Genomic DNA, 23,961 nt, shown 5'->3' with positions numbered 1-23,961 from the left:
GTAATTTATTAAAGCCAAATTGGGTACCTTTAATTAGGTACCTTTCCACTTCTTTTTTTAAAAAATTTATTTATTTTTAGTTTTAAACATTCACTTCCACAAGATTTTGAGTTCCAAATTTTCTCCCCATCTCATCCCTCTCCCCACCTCAAGATGGCATGCATTCTGAATACTCCTTCCCCTAATCTTCCCTCCATTCTATCTCTCCCCCCCTTCTCTTATTCCCTTGCCCTTCTATTTTCCTGTAGGGCAGGATAGATTTCTATACCTCATTTCCTGTGTTTCTTATTTCCCAGTTGCATGTGGAAACAATTTTTTTTAACACGTTTTTTTTTTAATTGTTCTTTTTTTCTTTTTTTTTTTTTTTTGGTTAGGCAATGGGGTTAAGTGACTTGCCCAGGGTGACACAGCTAGCGTTATGTGTCTGAGGCCAGATTTGAACTCAGGTCCTCCTGAATCCAGGGCCAGTGCTCTATCCACTGCGCCACCTAGCTGCCCCCTTAACATATATTTTTAAAACTTTGGGTTACAAATTTTCTCCCTCCCTCCCTTCCTCCCTCCCCACCCACCCTCATTGAAAAGGCAAGCAACTCCATACAGGTTATGTATGTGTAGTCATGCAAAACACTTCAATAATAGTCATGTTGTGAAAAACTAAGTATATTTCCCTTTATCCTATCCCGCCCTCCATTTATTCTATTCTCTCTTTTGACCCTTTCCCTCCTCAGAAGTGTTTGCTTCTGATTACCCCCTCCCCCAATCTGCCTTTCCCTCTATCATCTCCCTGCTCTCTTGTCTCCTCCCCCCCCCCGCCATTTTCCTGTAGGGTATGATAGATTTCCATACCCAATTGAGTGTGGGTATTCCCTCCTTAAGCCAAATCCCATGAGAATAAGATTCCCTCATTCTCTCTCACTTTCCCCCATTTCCCCTCCACTGGAAAAGTCTTTTCTTGTCTGTTTTATGTGAGATAATTTATTCCATCCTACCTCTCCCTTTCTCCTTCCAGTATAATCTTCTCTCACCCCTTAATTTTATTCTCCAGATATCACCCCTTCATCTTCAACTCACCCTGTGCCAGCCATCTATCTATCTATCTATCTATCTGTCTGTCTGTCTGTCTGTCTGTCTGTCTATCTATCTACCTACATACTTTTTCCCTCCAACTACCCTAATACTGACAAAGGTCTCATGAGTTACAAATATCATCTTTCCATGCAGGAATGTAAACAGTTTAACCAACCTTAATATATCTCTTATGATTTCTCTTTCCTGTTTACCTCTTCATGTTTCACTTGAGTCTTATATATGAAAGTCAAATTTTCTATTCAGCTCTGGTCTTTTCATCAAGAATGCTTGAAAGTTCTCTATTTCACTGAATGACCATTTTTTCCCCTGAAGGATTATACTCAGTTTTGCTGGGTAGGTGATTCTTGGTTGTAATCCTATCTACTTTGCCCTCTGAAATATTATATTCCATGCCCACTGGTCCTTTAATGTAGGAGCTGCTAAATCTTGTGTTATCCTGATTGTGTTTCCACAATACTTGAATTGTTTCTTTGGCAATATTTTCTCCCTGACCTGGGGACTCTGGAATTTGGCTACAATATTCCTAGGAGTTTTCCTTTGGGGATCTCTTTCAGGAGGTGATTGGTATATTCTTTCCATTTCTATTTTGCCCTCTGGTTCTAAAATATCAGGGCAGTTTTCCGTGATAATTTCTTGAAAGATGATGTCTACCCTTCCGCTTCTTAAAGATGACAACAAAAGAGGTTTAAAAATTATTTTTATAGAACTATTTTGGCATTTAACAAGCTGCTGGTTTTTGGTTTCACTTGGTCAATAATAATCAGGAGCATTTTAAATGAAAGATGCTTGATTTTGGTTATTTATCTCTACGGAATTTGTTGGAGTTAATCTTGACGTAGACATTTTTTAGTATACTGGATACTATAATATGATTATAATCTAGTACACTGGTTCCCAGATGTTCTCCACAAAAAGAGCCTTTTAGATATTTCCTAAATTACAGATTTCCTTATCCCTAAAATACAGTTCTTCACGCTTCATATAAGAAATCTCATAGATACTTACTGAAGTGAGATTGGACAGAATTTGGAGAAGAAATAGATGATGTTTAATTCTTATTGGCACCTCACTTTCATATCTGTGGTAGTTAGAAAAAAATGTTCAGGTTTTCCAAGCATGTCAGCAGAGTGTTCAAGGATGGAGTGATGAGGGCCATTCAGAGTGTGGGAGAAAGAAGGAACTATCTGAAGGAGTTCCTAAAGGGAGTAATTGGCAAGGCACAAAGAGATCTAGGCCAAAGCAAAATTGATAGAATAGATAGCATACAAAAATTGTTTCTAATATGCTTTCTTCCTTTCTGGCTCTCTCATTGCTGCTTTCTTGGTTACTGGAGGATTAGGGTGGGGGGGGAAGAAGAATGTTAATAAAAATGATAGGGAACTGTCTCTTTGCACACATATTGTAAGCTTGAAGGTTAGTAGGTCAAGAAAAAAAAAGCTTTTCTGTTTTGAGTGCTGAGGCTAGTTTGTTAAAACAAAACTCAACATGGAGTACTTCCTGAACTTTGGTTCCCTCCTCCGTTGGTCAGAAATAGTTGGATGTTTAATAGAGCATAGCTGGAAGCAGATTAAACATTTCTGAGGTGGTAATGCACCTTCAGGTGAACACATACATTTCATGTGGAAGAGACTCCAACAACATTGCCCAAAAGGAAGGCTAAATTCACGTTAGCTCAAAGAAACCAGAACTTAAATGCAGTTGGAAACCTCCTAATGTTGCAGGTAAGAAGTTGAGTCTGTTTTTAATAGAAGATAATTTATTTGAAATAAATGCTTTGCATAGCCATTTCAACTATTTGAAATGTGTAGCAAATTTTTAAAAAATCAATAGCTGCCAAATTATAGGTGTTTAGAGCTAATTAGCATTCCTCTTTACTTTGGAAGAGGGGAAGGAATGTACACTGTCTCTGTATACGTAAAATATACAGAACCAGGACCAAAAAATGTTCACTTATCCTTAAGTTCGTAATATGAAGCCTTTAACTCTAACATTGTGGTCCTTTGAAGAATGAACTAATGCTAACTAGTTAATTACATTTTGTCACATGGCAGAGTAAATTTGTTCAAAGTCAAGATAGAATTGAGCCATATAAAGCAAAATCTTAAAGCCTTTGTACATCGCAAAACTCATTTTAAAAGGTAGTAACTTGTTTAGTTAGCACTCTATGTCTTGTTAGATTCATAGGCTTTTAGACATTACTAAATCTTACTTAGGCATTCAAAACTCAATTAATTCTGACTTACTTTAGAATTCAGAATACATGTAAATTTAGTAGACCATTTAAATCCACAATATATTTTAAATAATTTTTTTCTAAATGACAGACATTTATCTAATTAGTTTATGAGTCAGTTTTCCAGGTAAACATGTATAGAGGGCACCATTTATTAACAGAGGACTAAAATTAATTCAGAAAAGATAGAGGTTTGAAAGACTGTAAGGAAGTAACAAAAATAATCTTACCAGAAAAGTGGGACAAAAATATTTCTCTAATGTTAATTGGTTTGAAACTCAAGGGCATTCATTAGGCCAATTATTAATTTTGATGCCCACAAATAAACTCTCCTCCTTTTCCAGCACAACTCCTTTTAGACCTTGCACCTCTTAATCCTTTTATGCTTTCCATTTAGTGTGGTGTTTCTTCAACTTTTCAGGGGGACTATGGACTACTTTGGTTATCTGACTAAATTTCCTAGACCTATTGTTCATGTTTTAATTTTTGTTTCTCCACACTAGATCCTTGTGTCTTAGCTTTATATATTCTAACTGGAAGTACCTTACTATAATATTAGAAAGCATCTAATGTGGATGTTTAATAAATATTTATAATAATGCTGGATAGATTAGATCCCTGTGATATTCATGTATGACAATGAGTATTGAAAAAATTGATAAATGTGAAAGTAAAGTACCTTGTAAATTAAAAGAAAAGCATTATATAAAAAATATAGTTTTGTATCTAATTTAACTTTTTTGAATGGGTAGGGAAGAATGGACAGAAGTTGGTGATATACTTTTTTTCCTTAAGAATCTACATTCATCGATATTCAAATGCAAAAGATTAGATTCTCGTTCGTAATGCTTTAAATCATGGAATCATATTGTGTTAGAGCTGGACGGAACCTTTGCCCTCATCTAGCCTGACTCCCTCATCTTATAGATGAGGAAACAGAAACTCAGAGAGATACAGTGTCTTGCGCAAAGTCACACAGGTAGGATACAAGAGAACAAGGATTCCAAGATTTTGGCTTCAGATTTTGTATAGAATAAATCAAGATTGACTTTTTAAAAAATTCCTATGTTGAAACTATTTCTGCAATTAGCTATTTTCTTTTAAGATATAGGGTAGGTTAAACTGTTACTTTCTAGAGGAGCTTCAACTCAAGGTTAATACTAGTTACCAATTGAATAGTTAAACATGATGTCCTTGCAATTTGAATAAATAGATTTAATCTTTGTGACTCTTTGTCAGATCTCCTTGTGGAGGAAAAAAAATACTCAATTTCAGTAATAAAAGATGACCTTTTTCTAACATACTCTTCGAGTTTATATGTTATTGAGCCAAGCATAAACTTAGGTTGCTATCTTGGGATCAGAGATCAGTGAGAGAAGAAAATGTCATCATCAGTTTTGTTGGTACTTGAATCTATAAAAATAAACTTAGATGCTTTTAATAAAAAACAACAACAACAACTCTTTAAAGAGAATCATAAAAATATCCTTTGGTTATGGTATTTGGAGAGAAATCATCAAGACATATTTTATTGACTATTTTATCCTTTTCTTGGTCAAGTAAGAATAGTGTTTAATGTCTCAGACAAAATTCCTGTAGCTTGTCTAAGGGTTTATTAGTTAATGTTTGAAAGGGAAAACAGGCCTGTTCTAGGGATTCTTGTGCTTGCCAAACACTAGGGGGGAAAACACACACACACACACACACACACACACACACAGTTTGTTAAGAAGGGTCAAGTTATGGGGTAGCTAGCATTTATTTCAAGTGGTATTTTACAGTTAGATATTTTGTGAACTCTAAAGGTTTGTTAAAACTCTCTTCTAGCTCAGAATTCTGTGACTGCAGTTCTTAAAAGACTCATTAGTGAATTATGTTGACACTTTATCATATGTACTTATAAAACTATGCTTTAAAAAGCAGTATTCCCAGGAAAATGTGTCATGTGTCATCTACTATGTGGAGGGGGGAATTTTTGAAGAGTATAATTATGATTTCTCAAAACAACTTTTAAAATTCCGTTTTCATTGAATTTCTTATTATAGTTCTTGTCTCTTGCTCCTATGATTCTAAATTTTTGTTTCTTTAAAAAAAATTTATTTTGAACTTAAGTACCAAAAAAGAACATTCCATAAAATGGAACACAAAAGAAAATTCTAAGTTTTTGCACAAACAAAACCAATGCAACCAAGATTAGGAAAGAAGAAAGTGGGGAAAATTTTTTTTGTAGCCAAGTGTCTCTGATAAAAGCCTCATTTCTCAAATATATAGAGAACTGGGTCAGATTAATAAGAATACAAGTCATTCCCCAATTGGTAAATGGCCAAAGGATGTGAACAGGCAGCTTTTAGATGAAGAAATCAAAGCTATTTATAATCATATGAAAAATGCTCTAAATCATTATTGGTTAGAGAAATGCAGATGAAAATAATTCTGAAGTACCACCTCACACTATTAGATTGGCTAATATGACAGAAAAAGAAAATAATAAATGTTGGATGGGATGTGGGAAAATTGGGATGCTAATGTACTGTTGGTAGAGTTGTGAACTGATCCAACCACTCCGGAGTGTAATTTAGAATTATGCCCAAAGGGCTATAAAACTGTACATACTCTTTGATCCAGCAATGCCATTACTAGTTCTGTATCCTAAAGAAATTAAAAAAAGGAAAAGGACCTTTTTGTACAAAAATATTTATAGCAGGTTTTTTTGCAGTGGCAAGAATTGGAAATTGAGGGCATATCCAACAATTGAGGAAGAGTTGAACAAGTTGTGGTATATGATTTTAATGAAATACTATAAGAAATGACAAGCAGGATGATTTCAGAAAAACCTGGAAAGGGTTGCACAAACTGATGTGAGCAGAACCAGGAGAACATTGTACACAGTAACAGCAATATTATATGATGCTCTTCTGTGAATGACTTAGGTATTCTCAGCAATACAGTGATCCAAGACAATTCTGAAGGACTCATGATGAAAAATGCCATTCGTTATTGTCTGCACCTAAACCTCTACTTCTTGATCCTGTCCAGACTCCAGTCTCCCTTGGCCATGTGGTCCAGGTCCCTGGCATGGTTACCTCACAGTCACCCCAGCTTACTGGCCACTCCCATCCAGATCCTCCCTAGACCCCTCCTAACAGTCACTTCAGACAACTTGGCCGCTCCTAGATCCCTCTCACAGTCTTTCTGTATGTAAAATCCATGTTGGAAGCCCTTAGGTGCTCAGATTCTTAAAATCTGGCCAATAGCGCAGACTCACTAGGAATCTCATTCACCCCAACTGGTATTCTGATAAACCTTGTTTTTGGGGGAAAAAAAATGCTATTCACCTCCAGAGAAAGAACTGATGGAATCTGAATACAAATTGAAGCATACTATTTTTCACTTTCTTTGTGTGTGTGTGTGTGTGTGTTGCATTTTGGACTGTATTTTCTTTCATAACATGACTAATATGGGAATATGTTTTATATGGTTATACATGTATAACCTATGTCAAATTGCTTACAATCTCAAGGAGAGGGGAGGGGAGGGAGGGAGAGAGAGAATTTGGAACTCAAAGTTTTAAAAAATGAATGTTAAAAATTGTTTTTACATAGTAATTGGGGAAAAATAAATTTTAAAAAAGAATTCTATAGGAAGCTTAATCTCCAATTCACACCACTTGCTTAAAAAAAAGCATACATGTTACTTTCAAAACTGTCTCAATTGTCTATGCTTCCTTATGAATTTCCATCTATTCTCTTTTGTGCATTTAAAAAAATGTTACGTCTCTCATTTTCTAATATACTGTAATATTCCATTATAGTCATATACCATAATTTGTTCAGCTATTCCCCACTTGTCTAATAGGTAAACTAAGGCACTCTCTTGGAATTTCTCATGTTCTTTCCCCCTTTCCCCATTCTTCCTTTCCCCTTCTCCATCAGGAAGTTGGCTTTGCTTATCACTATTCCCTACTCGGTATTATCCTCCCTCTTAAAACATCCCTATCCCCTCCATCCCTGCTTAGCTCCCTGTTGAGATTAACTTATTTCCATATCAAACTTTATGAATGTATTTGTGAGTTAAACCTTCCTTTGTCCGTTTCAAATAAGTATAAGTTCATCTGATGCCCATTTTCCCATCTCTTTACTTCATGTTTGTATATTCTTTTTCTCATGTACCCAGTTATGAGAAATGGCAAGTTTCTTCCCTTCTTCTTTTCTCTACTAGTATATTCCTCCTTTTTCTTGTTTTTTTTATTTAAATTTTCAGTTCCAAATTCTCTCCCTGCCTCAACCCCCTCCTCTGCCCATTGAGAAGGCAAGAAATGATACCCATTCTACATATGAAGTCATACAAAATATATTTCTGTGTTAGCCATGTTGCAAAAAAAGAAAGTAAAAAAAGTATACTGCAATTTGCACTCAAAGTTCATCAGTTCTCTCCCTGGAGATGGATAGCATTTTTCATCTTGAGTCCTTTGAAATTGTTATAGAACATTGTATTGATCAGAGTAATTTAGTTATTCATGGTTAATTAGTGTTACTAATATTGCTGTTAACCATGTACAATGTTCTCCTAAATCTACTCACTTCACTTTGCATCAGTTCATATAAATCTTTTCCAGGTTTTTCTAAAACCATCCTCTTCATCATTTCTTAGGACGTAGTAGTATTCCATCACAATTATGTACCATAACTTGTTTAGCCATTGCCCAATTTATTGGCATCCCCTCAGTTTCCATTTTTTGCCACCAGAAAAAGAGCTGCAATAATTTTGTTGCAGATGAGTAATTTTTCCCTACCCCCATCCTCACCCCTAGATTATTCTCAGCTATGCACCATAAATTAATCTTGGTTGGAAGCCTATCTCTTTTGCCTTTTGAAATATTGTATTCCAAAATCTCTCTACTATAGTAGAAGCTGCCAGGTCTTATGATCCTGACTGTAGATACTTGGTACTTGAACTGCTTCTTTCTGGATATTTGCAGTAATTTTTCTATGATGTGGAAGTTTTGCATTTTGGCTATGATATTTCCGGGCCTTTTCTTCTTGGAGTGGCTTTCAGAAGGTGATCAGTAGATTCTTTTCTATCTTTACATAACTCTTTAGTTCTAATAGAGCTAGGCAGTTTTAATTTATAATTTATTGAAAAATAGTGTTCAGTCTTTTTTTTTAAAAGAAAATATTATTTTCAGGAAGCATAATGAGTCTCAAATTATTTCTCTTTTACTTATTTTCCAAGTCATTTGTTTTTGGTATCAGCTATCTTGACATTTTCTTCTTATTTTTTTTTTTGATCTTTTGATTTTGTCCTAATATTTCTTGCAGTCTCATCCCTAATGACCTCCTCACTACTAAATCTAATGACTTCTCTCATGTTCTCATTGTTCTTTATTTCTCTACAGCATCTGACACTTTTATCTCTTCCCTCTTTGAACATACACATTTTTTAGTTTGTATGATTTTTGGCTACATTTGACAGTTAAGTGGTGCAGTGGACAGAGTGCTGGGGCTAGAGTCAGGAAGACCTGAATTTAAATCTGGCCTCAGACACTTACTTGCTGTGTGACCCTGGGCAAGTCACTTAACGCTGTTTGCCTCAGTTTCCTCAGCTGTAAAATAAGCTGGAGAAGGAATGGCAAACCACTCCAGTATTTTTGCCAAGAAAACCCCAAATAGGGTCAGGAAGAGTCAAACACAACTGAAAAATGATTTAACAACAAAAACAGTGCTAAACATTGTGCTGGGTATTGGTAATACAAAGAAAAGAAAGAAACAATCCCAGCCCTCAAGGAAACTCACATTCTACTTTTCCTCACCTTCTCTGTCTACTGGCTTCTATGACATTGTATTTTCCTGGTCCTCCCCCTGCCTCTTTCACCATTGCTATTATTTCTTAAGCTAGCTTGTTATCATCTCCTTCCCTTAAATAGGAGCACTACTGAAGATTCTGTGTTTGGCCTTCTTTCTTCCTGCTGTTGTCTTCTACTCTATGGCTTCCATTTTCGTGTCTTTTTTAAAAAGTTAATTAATTTATTTTTAGTTTTCAACTTTTGCTTCCACAAGATTTTGAGTTCCAAATTTTCTCCCCATCGCTCTCCTCCCCCCCACTCCAAGAGAGTCTGCATTCTGATTACCCCTTTCCCCAATCTGCCCTTCCTTCTATCACCACCCAACCCCTTTTCTTATCCCTTTTCCCTCTACTTTCCTGTAGGGTAAGATAGATTTCCATATCCAATTGAGTATGTATGTTATTCTCTCCTTAAGCCAAATCCAGTGAGAGTAAGGTTCACTTATTCCCTCTCACCTCCCCCTTCTTCCCCTCCGACATAAAAGCTTTTTCTTATCTCTTTTATGTAAGATAATTTACCCCATTCTACCTTTCCCTTTCTCCTTCTCCCAGTACATTTCTCTGTCACCTCTTAATTTTATTTTTTAGACATCATCCCTTCGTATTCAACTCACCCTGTGCCCTCTGTCTACATGTATTTCCTCCAACTACCCTAATAATGAGAAAGGTCTCATGAGTTACAAATATCATCTTTCCATGCAGGAATGTAAAACAGTTTACCTTTAGTAAGTCCCTTATGATTTCTCTTTCCTGTTTACCTTTTCATGCTCCTCTTGAGTCTTGGATTTAAAAGTTAGTTTTTCTATGAGCTCTGGTGTTTTCTCAAAAATACATTAAATTCCTCTATATCATTGAACGTCAATTTTCTCCCCTCATTGATTACACTCAGTTTTACTGGGTAGGTGATTCTTGGTTTTAATCCAAGCTTCTTTGACCTCTGGAATATCATATTCCAAACCCTCCAATCCCTTAATGTAGAAGCTGCTAAATCTCATGTTATCATGATGGTGTTTCCACAATACTTGAATTGTTTCTTTCTGGCTACTTGCAATATTTTCTCCTTGACCTGGGAACTCTGGAATTTGGCTATAATATTCCTGGGAGTTTTCCTTTTGGGATCTCTTTCAGGAGGTGATCGATGGATTCTTTACATTTCTATTTTACCCTCTGGTTCTAGCATATCAGGGCAGTTTTCCTTGATAATTTCTTGAAAGATGATGTGTAGGCTTTTTTTGATCATGACTTTTGGGTAGTCTAGAAATTTTAAAATTATCTCTCCTCAATCTGTTTTCCAGGTCAGTTGTTTTTCCAGTGAGATATTTCACGTTGTCTTCTATTTTTTCATTCTTTTGATTTTCTTTCATGATTTCTTGATTTCTCATAGAATCATTACCTTCCATTTGCTCCATTCTGATTTTAAGGAATTATTTTCTTCAGTGAGCTTTTGGACTTCTTTTTCCATTTGGCCATTTCTGCTTTTTAAGGCATTCTTCTCCTCATTGGCTTTTTGGACCTATTTTGCATTTGGTCTAGTCTATTTTTTAAGGTGTTACTTTCTTCAGTATTTTTTGGGTCTCCTTTAGCAAGCTATTGACTCATTTTTCATAATTTTCTTGCATCATTCTCATTTCTCTTCTCAAATTTTTCTCTACTTCTCTTACTTGATTTTCAAAATCCTTTTTGAGCTCTTCCATGGCCTGTGACCAATTCATATTTTTCTTGGAGGCTTTGGATGTAGGAACTTTGACTTTGTTGTCTTCTTCTGGTTCTGTGTTTTGATCTTCCTTGTTACCAAAGCAAGGTTCAATAGTCTGGGTTTTTTTCTGCTCTTTGCTCATTTTCCCAGACTATTACTTGACATTTTAACTCTTGGTTAAGGCAGGTCTCAGCTTCCAGTGTGGTGGGTGTACTGTCCCAAGCTTCAAGAGTTTTGTGCAGCTGTTTTCAGAGATACTTCTAGGGTGCTGTAAAGTTTTCAGTTCTTCCAAGGTGGTATGATCTAAGGAGAGGTGTTTACTCTTCTCCTGGCCTGTGCTGTGGTCTGTGAGTGATCACAAGCACTCTTTTCTGCCCTGAAACTGTGAGGACAGTTCCCTCTCTATTGCTTCCATGAGCTCTGCTATGCCAGTGCTCCTCCTCACCCCAGAACTGCCACTCAGATCCAAGTATGGGCAAAGCAACAGAATCCTGCCTCAGTACCAGCAAAGAGACCCCTGTAATCTCCTTCTAATCAGTTGTTTGATCCCTTTACCTTCTGTGGCTGAGAGCTCCGTAAACAGCCATGGCTGCCGCCCAGGGCTGTGCTGGGGCTAGAGCTGGACTTTGCTACTCTCTCACCGTGGTCACAGACCTTTCCTACTGACCTTTTTAGTTGTCTTTGGTGTTTGTGGGTTGAGAAGTCTGGAAACCACCACAGCTGCCTATGATTCAGTCCCTTGAGGCTTGTTCCTCGTTTGCTGGGACCTGGTCTGTGCTGGCACAAGTTGCGCTGGGCTGAGCTCCTCTCTCAGACCTTTCCTGTTGACCTTCCAGGTTGTCTTGGTCTGTAAATTTGCTTCACTCTGCCATTTTGTGGGTTCTGCTGCTCTAGAATTTGTTTAGAGTCATTTTTACAGGTATTTAGAGGGGTTTGGGGGAGAGCTCAGACGAGTCCCTGCTTTTACTCCACCATATTGGCTCCAGGTTTTTAGTATCTTGCTCTGGCTGTTGGCATAGAACTGTTTCTGAATTTACTTAGTTGCCTGGCTATTATAGTTTATCTCCCGCCCCCCCCATGCATTTCTAAGTTGATTGTATTGTTTTCATTTCCTTGAGGAGTTTAGGCATAGGAAGTAGGGAGTGATTCAGGGCAAGGTCTATTTGCATGGAAAGTGTGATATGTTAGTCTTATGTATTTTCCATATTTCCATTAAAAATAAATAATTATCAAAAAGTCCATTAAAAAAAGCTTTAAAAGCCCAAACATTTACCTTTAAAACTTGAGTATTAGAGTGGTAGCTGACAGATTCCAAAAGTTAAATCATAAATATGGTAATTGCTTGGTTGCCTTTGTTCATCAGAAAGAGTAAACATTTACTTGGAAACATAGAGGAGGGCAATAGCAACATAACTGGAATAAGTTTAAATTTTACAGTTTAATTGCTCTCTTAATAATTTTTTACAGTGAAAATTCCCCTCCTCCCCCCCAAAAAAAGTACAGGTGCCTGCTTCCTTGTTTCCTCTGAACATAAGAAGACATTGTCCCAGATGGGCTTTTTCAGAGCTAAGTAGTTCTCTGTCCCAAAATAGATTTTAAAAATCACAGAACAATAGAGCTAAAAGGAATCTTAAGGATCATTTGGGCCACCCTATCATTTTACAGATGAGGAAAATAGGAACAGGAGAGACAGATTTACCCAAGTCCATGCAGCTAGAACTAGGTCCAGAACATAAAATTTCCCAACAGTTAGTGTAGTTTCCATTATATCAGTTTACCTCTTTCAAATATATGTAGGTAATTCCTATGTTTTTGGTTTTTAAATTAATTCTGTATTTACTCCTTTTTAAAAAAAAATGGGGAGCCATGGCCTACTAGACAAGTTAATCGTGGAAATGAAATTACCATTGTATACCTAGACTTTATTTTAAAATTTGTATTAGCTTCTTTTTTAAAATCACCTTCATTTCCAAATATATCCTTCCCTTTTTCCATATTAGAAAACCAACTCTTGTAAAAAAAAAAATTACAAAGGAAGAAAGAGGGCAGAAAAGCAGTTCAACAAAACCAGCTCACAGATTGAATCTTGTGGTTTATGCAGTGTTTCTATATAGGCCCTTAATCTCCACCCCCCCACCTCTACAAAGAAGGAAATGAGTTGCATTTTTAAATATCTTCTTCAGGGCCACGATTTTAGCAAGACATTTGACAGAATTTCTCATGACATCTTTGTAGGCAAGATAGATGTGACCTTGATAATAATTAGGTGGGATTAGAACTCGATGACTGACTGAGAGTGTTCATTAATGAAACAATGTCATCTTTGGAAGGGAGGTTTGTTGTGGTGTGGTTCTGTCCTTGGCCATGTTTTGTTTTGTTTTTTTGAATCAGGGATTTGGGATGAGGTCATATACTTTTTGCTCATCAAATATGAATGACATGAAGCTAAGAGGTATAGGTAATTTCATTGAATGACAGAATTGGGATAAAAAATCTAGATAGGCTAGAACCATATCTACTAAAGTGAAAATTATTGAGGATAAAATATAAAGTTCTATAATTGGCTTAAAAAAATCAACTTGATAAGTACAGATTAAGGGGAAGTATTATCAGAAAGCTGCTCACATCATCAGTCCAAGAGTATGATGAGGTGGGCAAAAAGGGCTGATGTGCTCTTAGGCTGTATCAGTCAATCAATAAATATTTGTTAAGTTCCTGCTTACTAGGCACTGCAGTAAATGTTAAGGATACAAATAAAGACAAAAGACAGCCCCTGCTTTCAAAGAGCTCACAGTCTTCTTAGGGAGAAAACATATGAACAACTAAGTCCAAACAAGATATATATACATATATATGTATATATATATATGTATATATGTGTGTGTGTGTATATATGTGTATATATGTGTGTGTGTGTATATGTATATATATATGTATATATACATACACACACACATACAGGAGAAATGGGAGAAATGGCACTAGCTTTAAGGTAGTTTTAAATCTGTGGTCCACTTCTGTTTTTATTTTTGCTAACCTCCAATTGAAATTTTGCATTTCCTTCAATAATTTAAAAATACTTTTTTCTGAGAAGAGGTCCATAGGCTTTACCAGATATTCACGGGGCTCCTGGCACAAAAAAGAACAAAAAAAGGTTAAGGTCCTTTTCATTCATTCATTTTCCTGGGTTGCATTAACAGAAGTACAGTATTCAGAATGAGGAAAGTAATAGCTTTCAGTACTCTTCTCTAGTTGGAGTTAGGTCACCTGGAATATCAGGGTCAGTTCTAAATACACATATTAGAGAAAACACTGGCAAGTCAAAATGTGTATAGAGGAAAGTGACCAAGATGTTAAAGACATATGAAACAATGTCATATGAAGATCAGTTGAAAAAACCAAAACCAAGCTAGGAATGTTTAGTTTGAAGAGGTAAAACTTTGGGGAGCTATTTCTAAATTCAAGTATTTGAAAGGTTGTCCTGTGGAAGAGGAATTAGATTCTTTATGTTTGGTCCATCCAGGAGGCAGAAACTAGAGGAAGTTGGAGGGAAGCAAATTTTAGCTCAATGTAAGCAAAACTTCCTAATAATCAGAATTATCCACCAATGGAATTGGTATAGTCATAAAGTAGTTATAGTTATCACTTCCACATCATGACTTTCCCCATTGTGGTTCTGATATATCATGGCTAAGCATATGAAATTAGATGGGAATTTTGGAGGAGTTTTGCGGAAACCACAGATGACACAGAAAAAGCTTAGGAACTCAGAAGTGCGTAAAATATGTGTATATTTTTATGTAATATAGCCTGTGACCAAATACTTAACCCAGATTTTACAATGAGGTACTGTAAACACCCCATAAAAGAAAAGGAGAAAAAAATCAGACTTCTTCGGTGCAAAGGGAGAGCCAAAAAATTTGACCTGAATTTTCCAGATCATGGGGGCTCTGTGTCCCTAACACCAGCAATATGGAAAAGATAACTAGTTTGCTGGCACTAAAGGTGTTTAAGCTGAGACTGAGTAATCATTTGTTGGACATAATGAGAAGGTTGTAGTGAGAATTTATGCTTCAGATGTAGATTGAATTTGATGACCTTTGAGGTCCCTTCTAGCTTTAAAATGTTATTCATTTTCATTTCATAGGACCCAAAATAAATGGGTGTGTATGTGTATAAATTTATACATATACATGCACACATATATATTATGCTGCAACAACTATTTTTAGCAAACTGAATTTTTTCACATTCTATATACTTATACATTTGTTAACTCCAACAGACCTCCAAGCCATAAAATGTTGATTACTTTTTCTAACCTACATTAGTAGAAGTAGAAGATACATTAGTATCTTCATTAAACTAAAATTTAGATTGCAAGCAGAGCATGCCCTGTTTAATGGTTATTTTTTAGTTTTCAGTTTTGTGGGTGGGTGGTAAAGGCCAAGTACTAATTGTACTTTTAGACAGGAACAGGACAATTCTGGTTAAGAATAGCCAGACAGTGATACAAGAAGCTACTTGGTCATCAAGTTTTCCCACTACAGAACTTTGAAGAAATATTTGAAAAGGAGTGCAAAAAGTTAAAAAAAAAAGAAAAACAAGTACAACCACTCATTCCCCCTCACCGTCAGGTATGCTTTATCTCCATTGATACAGATTCTCTATAAAAGAATTTTAACACTAGGATCTACGCTCCATACTATAAACTGTTGCTTTGATGTTCTCACCATATTTAACTTTTAAAAGTCCTTTTTATGGATTTTGCTTTTAATCATAGAATATTGGAGCTGGAAGGGACCTTAGTGATCATATAACCCGCTGTATTATAAATAAGAAATCTGAGTTCAGAGAGGAGAGTAGACTTGGCTAAGATCATCCTGCTTGTTAGCAGTAGATCTCACTCCTAGGCAATTATGTTTTCTGTGGTACTGCATGTTGTTTCTTATTCATACATACCCCAGATCATTTATATGCTGATTGACTTTTATATGGTCTTTTTTTTTTTTAAAGAGTTTGCAGGTGATCATAATACTTGCACAGTTGACCAGTAGCAGAGCATAGAATAAATAACACTGTCTTGGACAAGCCCAGACTCTGAGGCCTTTAAGCTGTGTGAGAAATGGGGTTCAGTTACTCCTTGTAGGGTTAGGGGTTTCGCCCAAGCGTGCAGCCACAACTCACTGCTCCCCTAGAAACATACCATGTGGAGTTCCGTCCCTCCTTAAGAAACAAAACTTAAACTGAAGTGAGTGATGGAGACATTTATTTACAGTTCTTGCAAGAAGTGGGTGTGTATGGTACCCTAAAAGGACAAGCCTTTTATGCAGTTAGTTCCTTCTTGTCCCTACCTTCAAAGCTGGGATTGGTCCCTGCTCTTCAGGGTTACAATCTTCCTGATACTCTTTTAATGTTACTCCTTAACACGTCCCTCCTGCCATTAACATATGAAAAGTACCTAGTTTTGTGCTATTGCCCCTCTCTGGGGGGGGGGGGGGGGGGAAGAAGTTAGTATTAATGAGTCCATTACACATGCGTGCTCTAAGTAAAACTTAACCTTTGCCCTACTTCCAGACTCTTTAACCAAACAACCAATTTCGTCCACTTTTAGCAGGTTCTAGAACCTCTGACCTAGAGCTCCCTTTTTTCTCAATTTCCTTATATGGAAATATAATCGTTTCTTTCCTGTAACAGCTATATGACCCTATATCATCTTACACCTCTGAAATGGAATTTCTTCATCTAGAAAACAGGATTAGTAATTCTTGGACTACCTCACAGGGTTGTTACCAAATAATTCTGTAAATATGAAAAATAAGAACTATTCTTATTTCCTCATTCAGTTCATTCAAAGCTGTTCAATAAGTAATATTGATTAAGCTCTCTAAGGCACTGTTTTAGCTACTAGAGATAAATAGATAGATAAAACACAATCCAGATCTTAGGGAATTTATAATTTATAATTTATAATTCATGAACTAGCTTTTAGTACTACAAATATTGGAGAGGACAGCTGTAATATTTTTAAAGATAATACTTTTTAAAAGGTAAGTTTAAGCAAACTATTTTATTTCTTTTGCATGGTGTACTTATGTGTATGTTACCTGTCTCCCCAGCTACTTCGTAATTAGCTTTAGGACAGAGGCCAATTGTCTTCTGCTTCCTTCAGGATATCCAGCACAATGCTAGGTACAGGGTAATTTTTAATGAACTCCTTCATTCAGCAAATACTTAAATGTCTACATGTTGCAAGGTCTTCCTCAAGATGCTAAATAGGGTATAAAAACAAATATAAGACATGGTACTTGAATAAGTTTTTAATTTACTCTGGAAATTTTCAGCAAGGTTATAAATGAATGAATGAATAAAGCATTTATTAAGTGCTTTCTTTGTGTAAATGCTTTGTGTATGCTGAGTGCTTGGGAAACAAACAGAAAAGAGAATTTCTGCTCTCAGGGAGCTCCCATTCTAATGGAGGAGGTCATACCTAGGGAAAGTTTCAGCCTTAAGTCAGATGGAAAAGCCCCACGGTCCTTAGGGCACAGTGGCAAAACAGATTGTGCCTGACAAAATCTTATTTCAGCCATTTGACAATTTCAGGGACTTTGGTGGCAATGACTTTCCAGGTCTTTAGGAGTAGGTGCCATGCTGCATTTCCACAGGGGTGACTTTCCAGAAAGATGATTATGGGCACTGTATTGGAAACATTGCTATTCCACAGGCCCTTGGGTTCAGGGTCTGAGGAGAAGTGATGGTGGTGGTGGTAGTGGTGGTGATGAAGTGTAGAGGTTTAGGGGTGCTGGACCCCCAAAATCACGACACACAGGTCCTACCCGAATGAATTCGACCCAAGCCTTCTTTCAGACAGAGACAAGGTTTATTAAAGATCTGCCGTATTAGCCAGACTCTTAAGGAATCTGAGCATCTGTGAACTATTTGCTAGATTGTAAGAATCTGGAGACAAGATGGACCTTATATACAGAAAGACTGTGGGAGAGATCCAGGACTGGCCAAGTAGTCTGCAGGGACTGTGAGGTAATAGAATGCCAGGGACATGGCCAAGGGAAAATGGAGCCTAGCTAGGATTAAGGGTGGGAAGTGTCCGGGGACCATAGGGAGGTAAGATAATGGAGGGTTAGGCTAGGTTAAGGGTAACAGAGAATTGGGAGATTGGGCATAGCCACAATGAAAGACCAGTTGATGGGATTATGGCCTCAAGTGAAATCCAGAGATTTGGCCATGTGGGAAAGTCCAGGGTTTTTTTTGGGGGGGGGATCCAGATCCCATCCTCATCGGTGGTGGTAGTGATGATAGTAATGTGACCTGTCTGGCTTGCTCTATCTTCTGTCTCTCTCTTATAGTCCCCTGCTACTTCTGCCAGACTCATTTGCCTGCCTTGTATGGGTTAGTTGGTTGGCAGATGATGGGGATGGCTGACCCCTTCTCTGCAGGAATTACTTCCCTAGATGATGGCAATGAGGGCTGAGCTAGAAGCAAGACTAGTGTTCTAAGAGGGCAAAGCAAAGGGAACGATGGAGGGCATCCTAGCAGTGGTGGGTCTTCCTGCTACCTGGCCAGCCTGGATGGAGAACCTTAGAAATTATTTAAGTCATTAATGAAGTATATCTGAGCATGCTTTACTTGAACATTTATATGAGAAGTATGAGCATGGTATAGGGCTTGCCTTAAAATCAAGAAGACTTTGCTTGGTTCAACTCCTACCTTTAATACATACTAGCTAGACCTTGGGCGAATTGCTTAACTTCTCAGTGCCCTCAGGCAACTCCTCAAGACTGTAAGTTACAGTCAGTCAGCAAGTATTTGTTAAGTGCCTGCTACGTGCCAGGCCCTGTACTAAATGCTAGAGATACAACGAACAAGAATGGCAAAAAAAACTGGCCCTGCTCAAGGACCTCACAGTCTAATTGGGGGAGATGATAGGCAATGGATACACAAAATAAATGCGTGGCAAATTGGGGATTGTTTCAGAGGGAAGATTAAGGGGTACTGGGAAAGCTTGCAGAAGGTAGGAATTTAGCCTGAGAACTGAAGAAAGCTAACAAGAGGTAGAGGTGAAGAAAAAGAATTCCAGGAATGGGGGACAGCCAGTGAAAATGCTCAGTCTGGAAATGGGGTATCATGTTCAAGAAACAGCAAAGAACGCCAGGGCCTCTGGAATGTAGAGTATATGGTGGCAAGTAATGTGTCAGAAGACTGGAAAAGTAGGAAAGGGTCAGATTTTGAAGGGCTTTAAAAGCCAAACAGAGGATTTTATATTTGATTATGGAAGTAATAGGGAATTACTGGAGTTTATTAAATGGGGTGGGATGATGTGGTCATACTTTCAGGTAAGGAAGATCAGTTCAACAGGTAAATGGAGAATGGGTTGGAGTGGGAAGAGACTTTTGGGGCACCAACTCGCAGACTGTAGCAGTAGTCCAGGAGTGAAGTGATGAGGGCCTGCATTAGGGTAGTGATGGTGTCAGAGGAGAGGAGGGAGTATGTACTAGAGATGTTATGGAGGTAAAAAATTGATAGGCCTGGCAACAGATTGGATGTAAGTGGAGAGAGTGAGAAGTTGGGAATGAAGCCTAGATTTTGAGCCTTGGGGACTGAGAACATGGTTGTGCCCTTTACAGTAATAGGGAAGTTAAGAAGAGGGGAGTATTTTGGGAAAAAGATAATAAATTTGGACATATTGAGTTTGAGGTGTTTATGGGATGTTCATTCTGAGACTGAAGGTGAGGAGAGAGATTAGGGTTGGACAAATAGATCTGAAAATCATCTGCATAGAGACCAATAATTGAGAGAAGCATCAGGTCAGAGGTCAGAGCTTTGGGAGATGCCTGCTGTTAGGTGAGTGACTTAGATGAAGATCAGCAAAGGGGATAAGAAAGAACAGTCAGGCAGATAGGAGGAGAATCAGGAGAGAAACAGTGTCATAAAAACCTGGAGAGAAGAGAGTATCAACGAGAAGAGGGTGATTGACAATGTCAAAAAGCTACAGAGAGCAAGAAGAAAGAGGACTGAGAAAAGACCATTAGATTTAACAATTAAGAGATTATTGGTAACTTTAGAGAGAGGTATTTCAGTTGAATGATGAGGTCAAAAGTCAGACTGCAAAAATCAAGAAGAGAGTGAGAGGAAAGTAGTGGAGGCACCTATTATAGATGGCTTTTCCAAGAGTAGTCACAAAAGAGAGAAAGAAATATGGGACAATTGCTGTGGGGAGGACAGATCAAGTGAGGATTTTTTTGAGGATAGGAGAGACACAGTCATGTTTATAGGTTGCAGAGAAGGAGCCAATAGATGGGAAGAGATTCAAGATTAGTGAGAGTAGAAATTATAGCTTTCTTGGAGAAGATGAAACAGGATGGGGTCACTTGTACCTAATAGAGAGGTTTGCCTTGGCAAGCACAAGGGCTGCTTCTTCATATAAAATGGGTGAAGGAGAAGATAGTAAAGGGAGACATATGAGTGATGTGCGATAGAAGGAAGAAGAGGGAGCTCCTGGTGAATGACTTGTTTTTTTTTAGTGAAATATGAGGCAAAGCTCTCAGCTGGTAAGAGTCAGGAGGCGAAAGCTATGGGAGGTTTGAGAAGGGATAATGTTTGGAAAAGATGTTGTGGTGAGTGGAATAGGGAATCAATTAGGGAGGTGTAAAAGAATTGCCTAATGCTGCAATGAGGACACAGTTGAGAAAATGCTGCATTCATTTGTAATGAATCCAGTCAGCATGGCTTCATGATTTTCTCCAGCTTTGTCCAGTTTCTACATTGTTAAGTTCTCTATGCTGATGAAATCACAAGAGAGAAGGAGAAGAGAGAACAAACAAGAATGAGGGCAGTATCACTAGAGGGATGTTGAGGCAAGGTTAGCCTATTAATGGGAACTTCCTTTAACATTTTTCTTCTAGGAAAGAAAAATACTCATTTCCAAGTTATTGAACATTAATTTTAAAAGTTTTTTTTATAATACATTTTGGTTTATAAACTTTGAGCCCCTAAAAAGAGGTAATGTGATTCTGAAATGATAAGAATCAAGATAAAGTAGGGAGCAAATAGAATGCATGTTTTCTTCATGCTGAATGTTACAAATGATGAAAAAAGAAAATTCAAATAAGTGTTGTAAGCAAAAAAAGAGGTTGACTGGGGAATATGTTTGTACACCTAATTTGTGTCTATACAATTTAAAAGCAACTGTTTTTTTTTATTGGTCACATTAAACAATTTACCACAATTCAGAACGTTTTTTAAAAGTATTGATGCATTTTGTTTCGACATAACAGATACTTTCCAACACTGAAATAATTTTCCCTACAAAGTACATTGCCCCTAAACAGTTTACTGATTTCAATTCAAAAACATATTCATTATATTGAGGATATAAAGATAAAAAGCAACATAGTCCTTGACCTCAAAGAGCTTACAATCTAGTAGGAGTAGTGAGATGTACATAGAAACATAATACAAGTTGGAAAATGATTGAGTGTGTGGGAGAAGTTAGACAGTAACCTGAAAATCAATTTAAGTCATAGTAGCCTGAAAGTCAATTAACCCAGCTGTTTAAATTACAAAACTGTGGATTTAATAGTCTTCATTGGATACTTGATAATGCTGTGTCCCTTATGAGTACAGAGAAAATATTTATGACAGTTTATTTTGAAATACAATTATAGCAGAATAAAACCATGTTTTCTAATATATAAAAATGTGGTTTTCAAATGCTGGAACAAAGAATTTGAAAATTGAAGTCCTTTATATTGGAAGATTATTCCCTTGAATTAAATGTATGGAATTAAATTGTGTGATTTATTTAATTTTTGTTTTTATTCTTTAATAGGCAAATGAGGTGACGGACAGTGCTTACATGGGTTCAGAGAGTACTTACAGTGAATGTGAAACTTTCACAGATGAGGATACCAGCACATTAGTACAGCATGAAATGCACAACGAAGTGGAAACAGACAGCGCTATTGATTCTGCTGGTCACTCAGAGTGCCCAGATGGCATGGAAGAACCAGAGAATGGGCCATTGCTCCTCACACCTGACAAGTATGTATACAAAATTTATATGAATTTGAAAAAATACTTTCTTTAAATACTAAAACAGGTACATCGAGTATTTGATATTAGTAGTAAAATCTTATTTAATGAATAGTAGACTCATCAGTTAAATTTACTTGTCAAGGAAGTTGTCAGAGTAAATTCACTGCTTAATGTAAAGGGTCTGACTAAGTAACATAACATCTTACAGACCTCATATACAAATAATGGGTCCATACAAAAATTTAGCTTGTGGTTTAGTCATTTTTACCAATATTGATTTATCTAAGACAAATGGCAATACTTTTCCTTATGTCCCAACTCCCATGATCTCTTTCAATATTAATTTCTCTATATAATGGTTCAAACAACCATTCATTAAGCACCCGTTCTGTGCCAAGCTTGAACTATTTTTTGCTCTGGTGATTCCAAATAAATTGATATTTTTATGTATGAATTTTGTTGCTGAGAGGAGAGGAAGAAATGTAGGCAAAAGGAGAAACATACCTTTTGGCTTTGTTCCCACTTTTGATGAAAGGGAGAGATTTCAGTTCAGCAAATGTTTATCAAGTGCATTCTGTGGACAATGCACAGTGCCAGGTAATAAGAAACAAAAATGCGATAAGACACTTCCTCTGCCCTGAAAGGGCTTACAATCTAGTAATATTTTCTAGGAGCATCTTAGAATCACTCAGAATCTGCTTGGAGGCCTCAAATAGGGAACCCTTCCCCAACTCTATGTCAGTAGCCAACTTCGTATGTCATCTCTGACGTAGTCATGAACTCCAAGAGCTTATATTTGGAGATGGGGAAAAGGAAATTTGCAGACTATAGAGCATAAAAGATAACTTGTTATATTTGTTGGCTGCAGTTAGTACAAGGAAACACTGTGGGTCAGTATAGTACCCTCTAGCGGCTGAGGGTTTACTATTTTGACCTGCTAAAATGTTTTCTTCCTGTATTAAGATTTTGTCATTCAATCTAGTGCAAATATTAACCTTCCTGGTAACTTATGTCTAATTAGTGTCTGGCATATATTTGCTACTTAATAAATACTTATTTGTTGATCAGTGGATGAAAAACCTGAAGTATAAGTTATCTAGCTTTCCTGTTAGCACTTGTTACCAAGAATCCAACCATATATGAACAATTTGATGTTTATTTAACACATTGGAAGACTTGGAGGGACTATTAGGTTAATAGAATACTATGGTCTTAAACCTTCTACTAAAGTCTTACTTCATGCCTCATTGTAATATGTAGGGGACTCAGAGTTCCTGATGGCTATACCAGGAATTTGTAAACTCTTGTCAGGTCCTGTAAAGTTGGAAAGACTTCAATAGGAAACTAGCAATGGGCTGTTTATGTACTGTCATTTAGTGAACCTTACTGACTTTTGGCCATGAGATGATTTTTTTTTAGACACAGCATTTCATGAGATAATCTACTGAGGTGTGGGGGGGTTGTGATCTGAATCAGTGGAAGGAGCAAATCATAGATCTTATTTTGTAGGTTAGTTTTTATTTCTTTTCTTTTTTTTTCTTTTTGCTAGGCAACGGGGTTAAGTGACTTTCCCAGGGTCACACAGCGAGTAAGTGTTATGTTTCTGAGGCTGGATTTGAACTCAGGTCCTCTTTTCTCCAGGGCCGCTACTCTATCCACTGCACCACCTAGCTACCCCATTAGTTTTTTATTTCTTAATCATAAACTTAACTTCGAAGTCTAGCCAGACTTGTGGAAGGAAAAGGGAAATGTAATCCAAAAGGAATTGCAACAAATGGGAGCATAAGGATTGTAGAGTATGAGAACAGACAGGGTTTAGGGGTGCTCTCCCTAGCTCCAGAGGACTGTTTGGCAATTAAGACAAACAACAAAACAAACAAACAAAAAAAAAATTCAGGAGAGTTGTCCACAGTCAGCAATAGTGATCTTTTGGCTGGTCTTGCCGTCCCAGGATCTGAAGTGATCCATGGCTTCCTTGATATTCTTACCTTCCTTCACCTGGCCAAAGACCATAAGCTTGCCAATGAATCAGTCAATTTTAACTGTACAG

General features: G+C 37.1%; 1 protein-coding gene across 1 annotated transcript in view; it reads left to right on the top strand.

Moving 5' to 3' along the window:
• Positions 1-23,961, top strand: part of RAB11FIP3 (RAB11 family interacting protein 3) — a 169,890-nt gene that overhangs the window by 87,759 nt on the left and 58,170 nt on the right. The window contains exon 4 of the mRNA XM_027863011.1: positions 21,706-21,917. Coding sequence (XP_027718812.1) covers positions 21,706-21,917 — 212 coding nt within the window. The remainder of the gene's footprint in view (positions 1-21,705; positions 21,918-23,961) is intronic.

This window comes from Vombatus ursinus, unplaced genomic scaffold (genome assembly GCF_900497805.2).
Source record: "Vombatus ursinus unplaced genomic scaffold, bare-nosed wombat genome assembly UNPS02014770.1, whole genome shotgun sequence".
NCBI classification, from domain to species: Eukaryota; Metazoa; Chordata; class Mammalia; order Diprotodontia; family Vombatidae; genus Vombatus; species Vombatus ursinus.
Note: the sequence above shows the minus strand (reverse complement) of the source record. Positions and strands in the feature narration are given on the sequence as shown.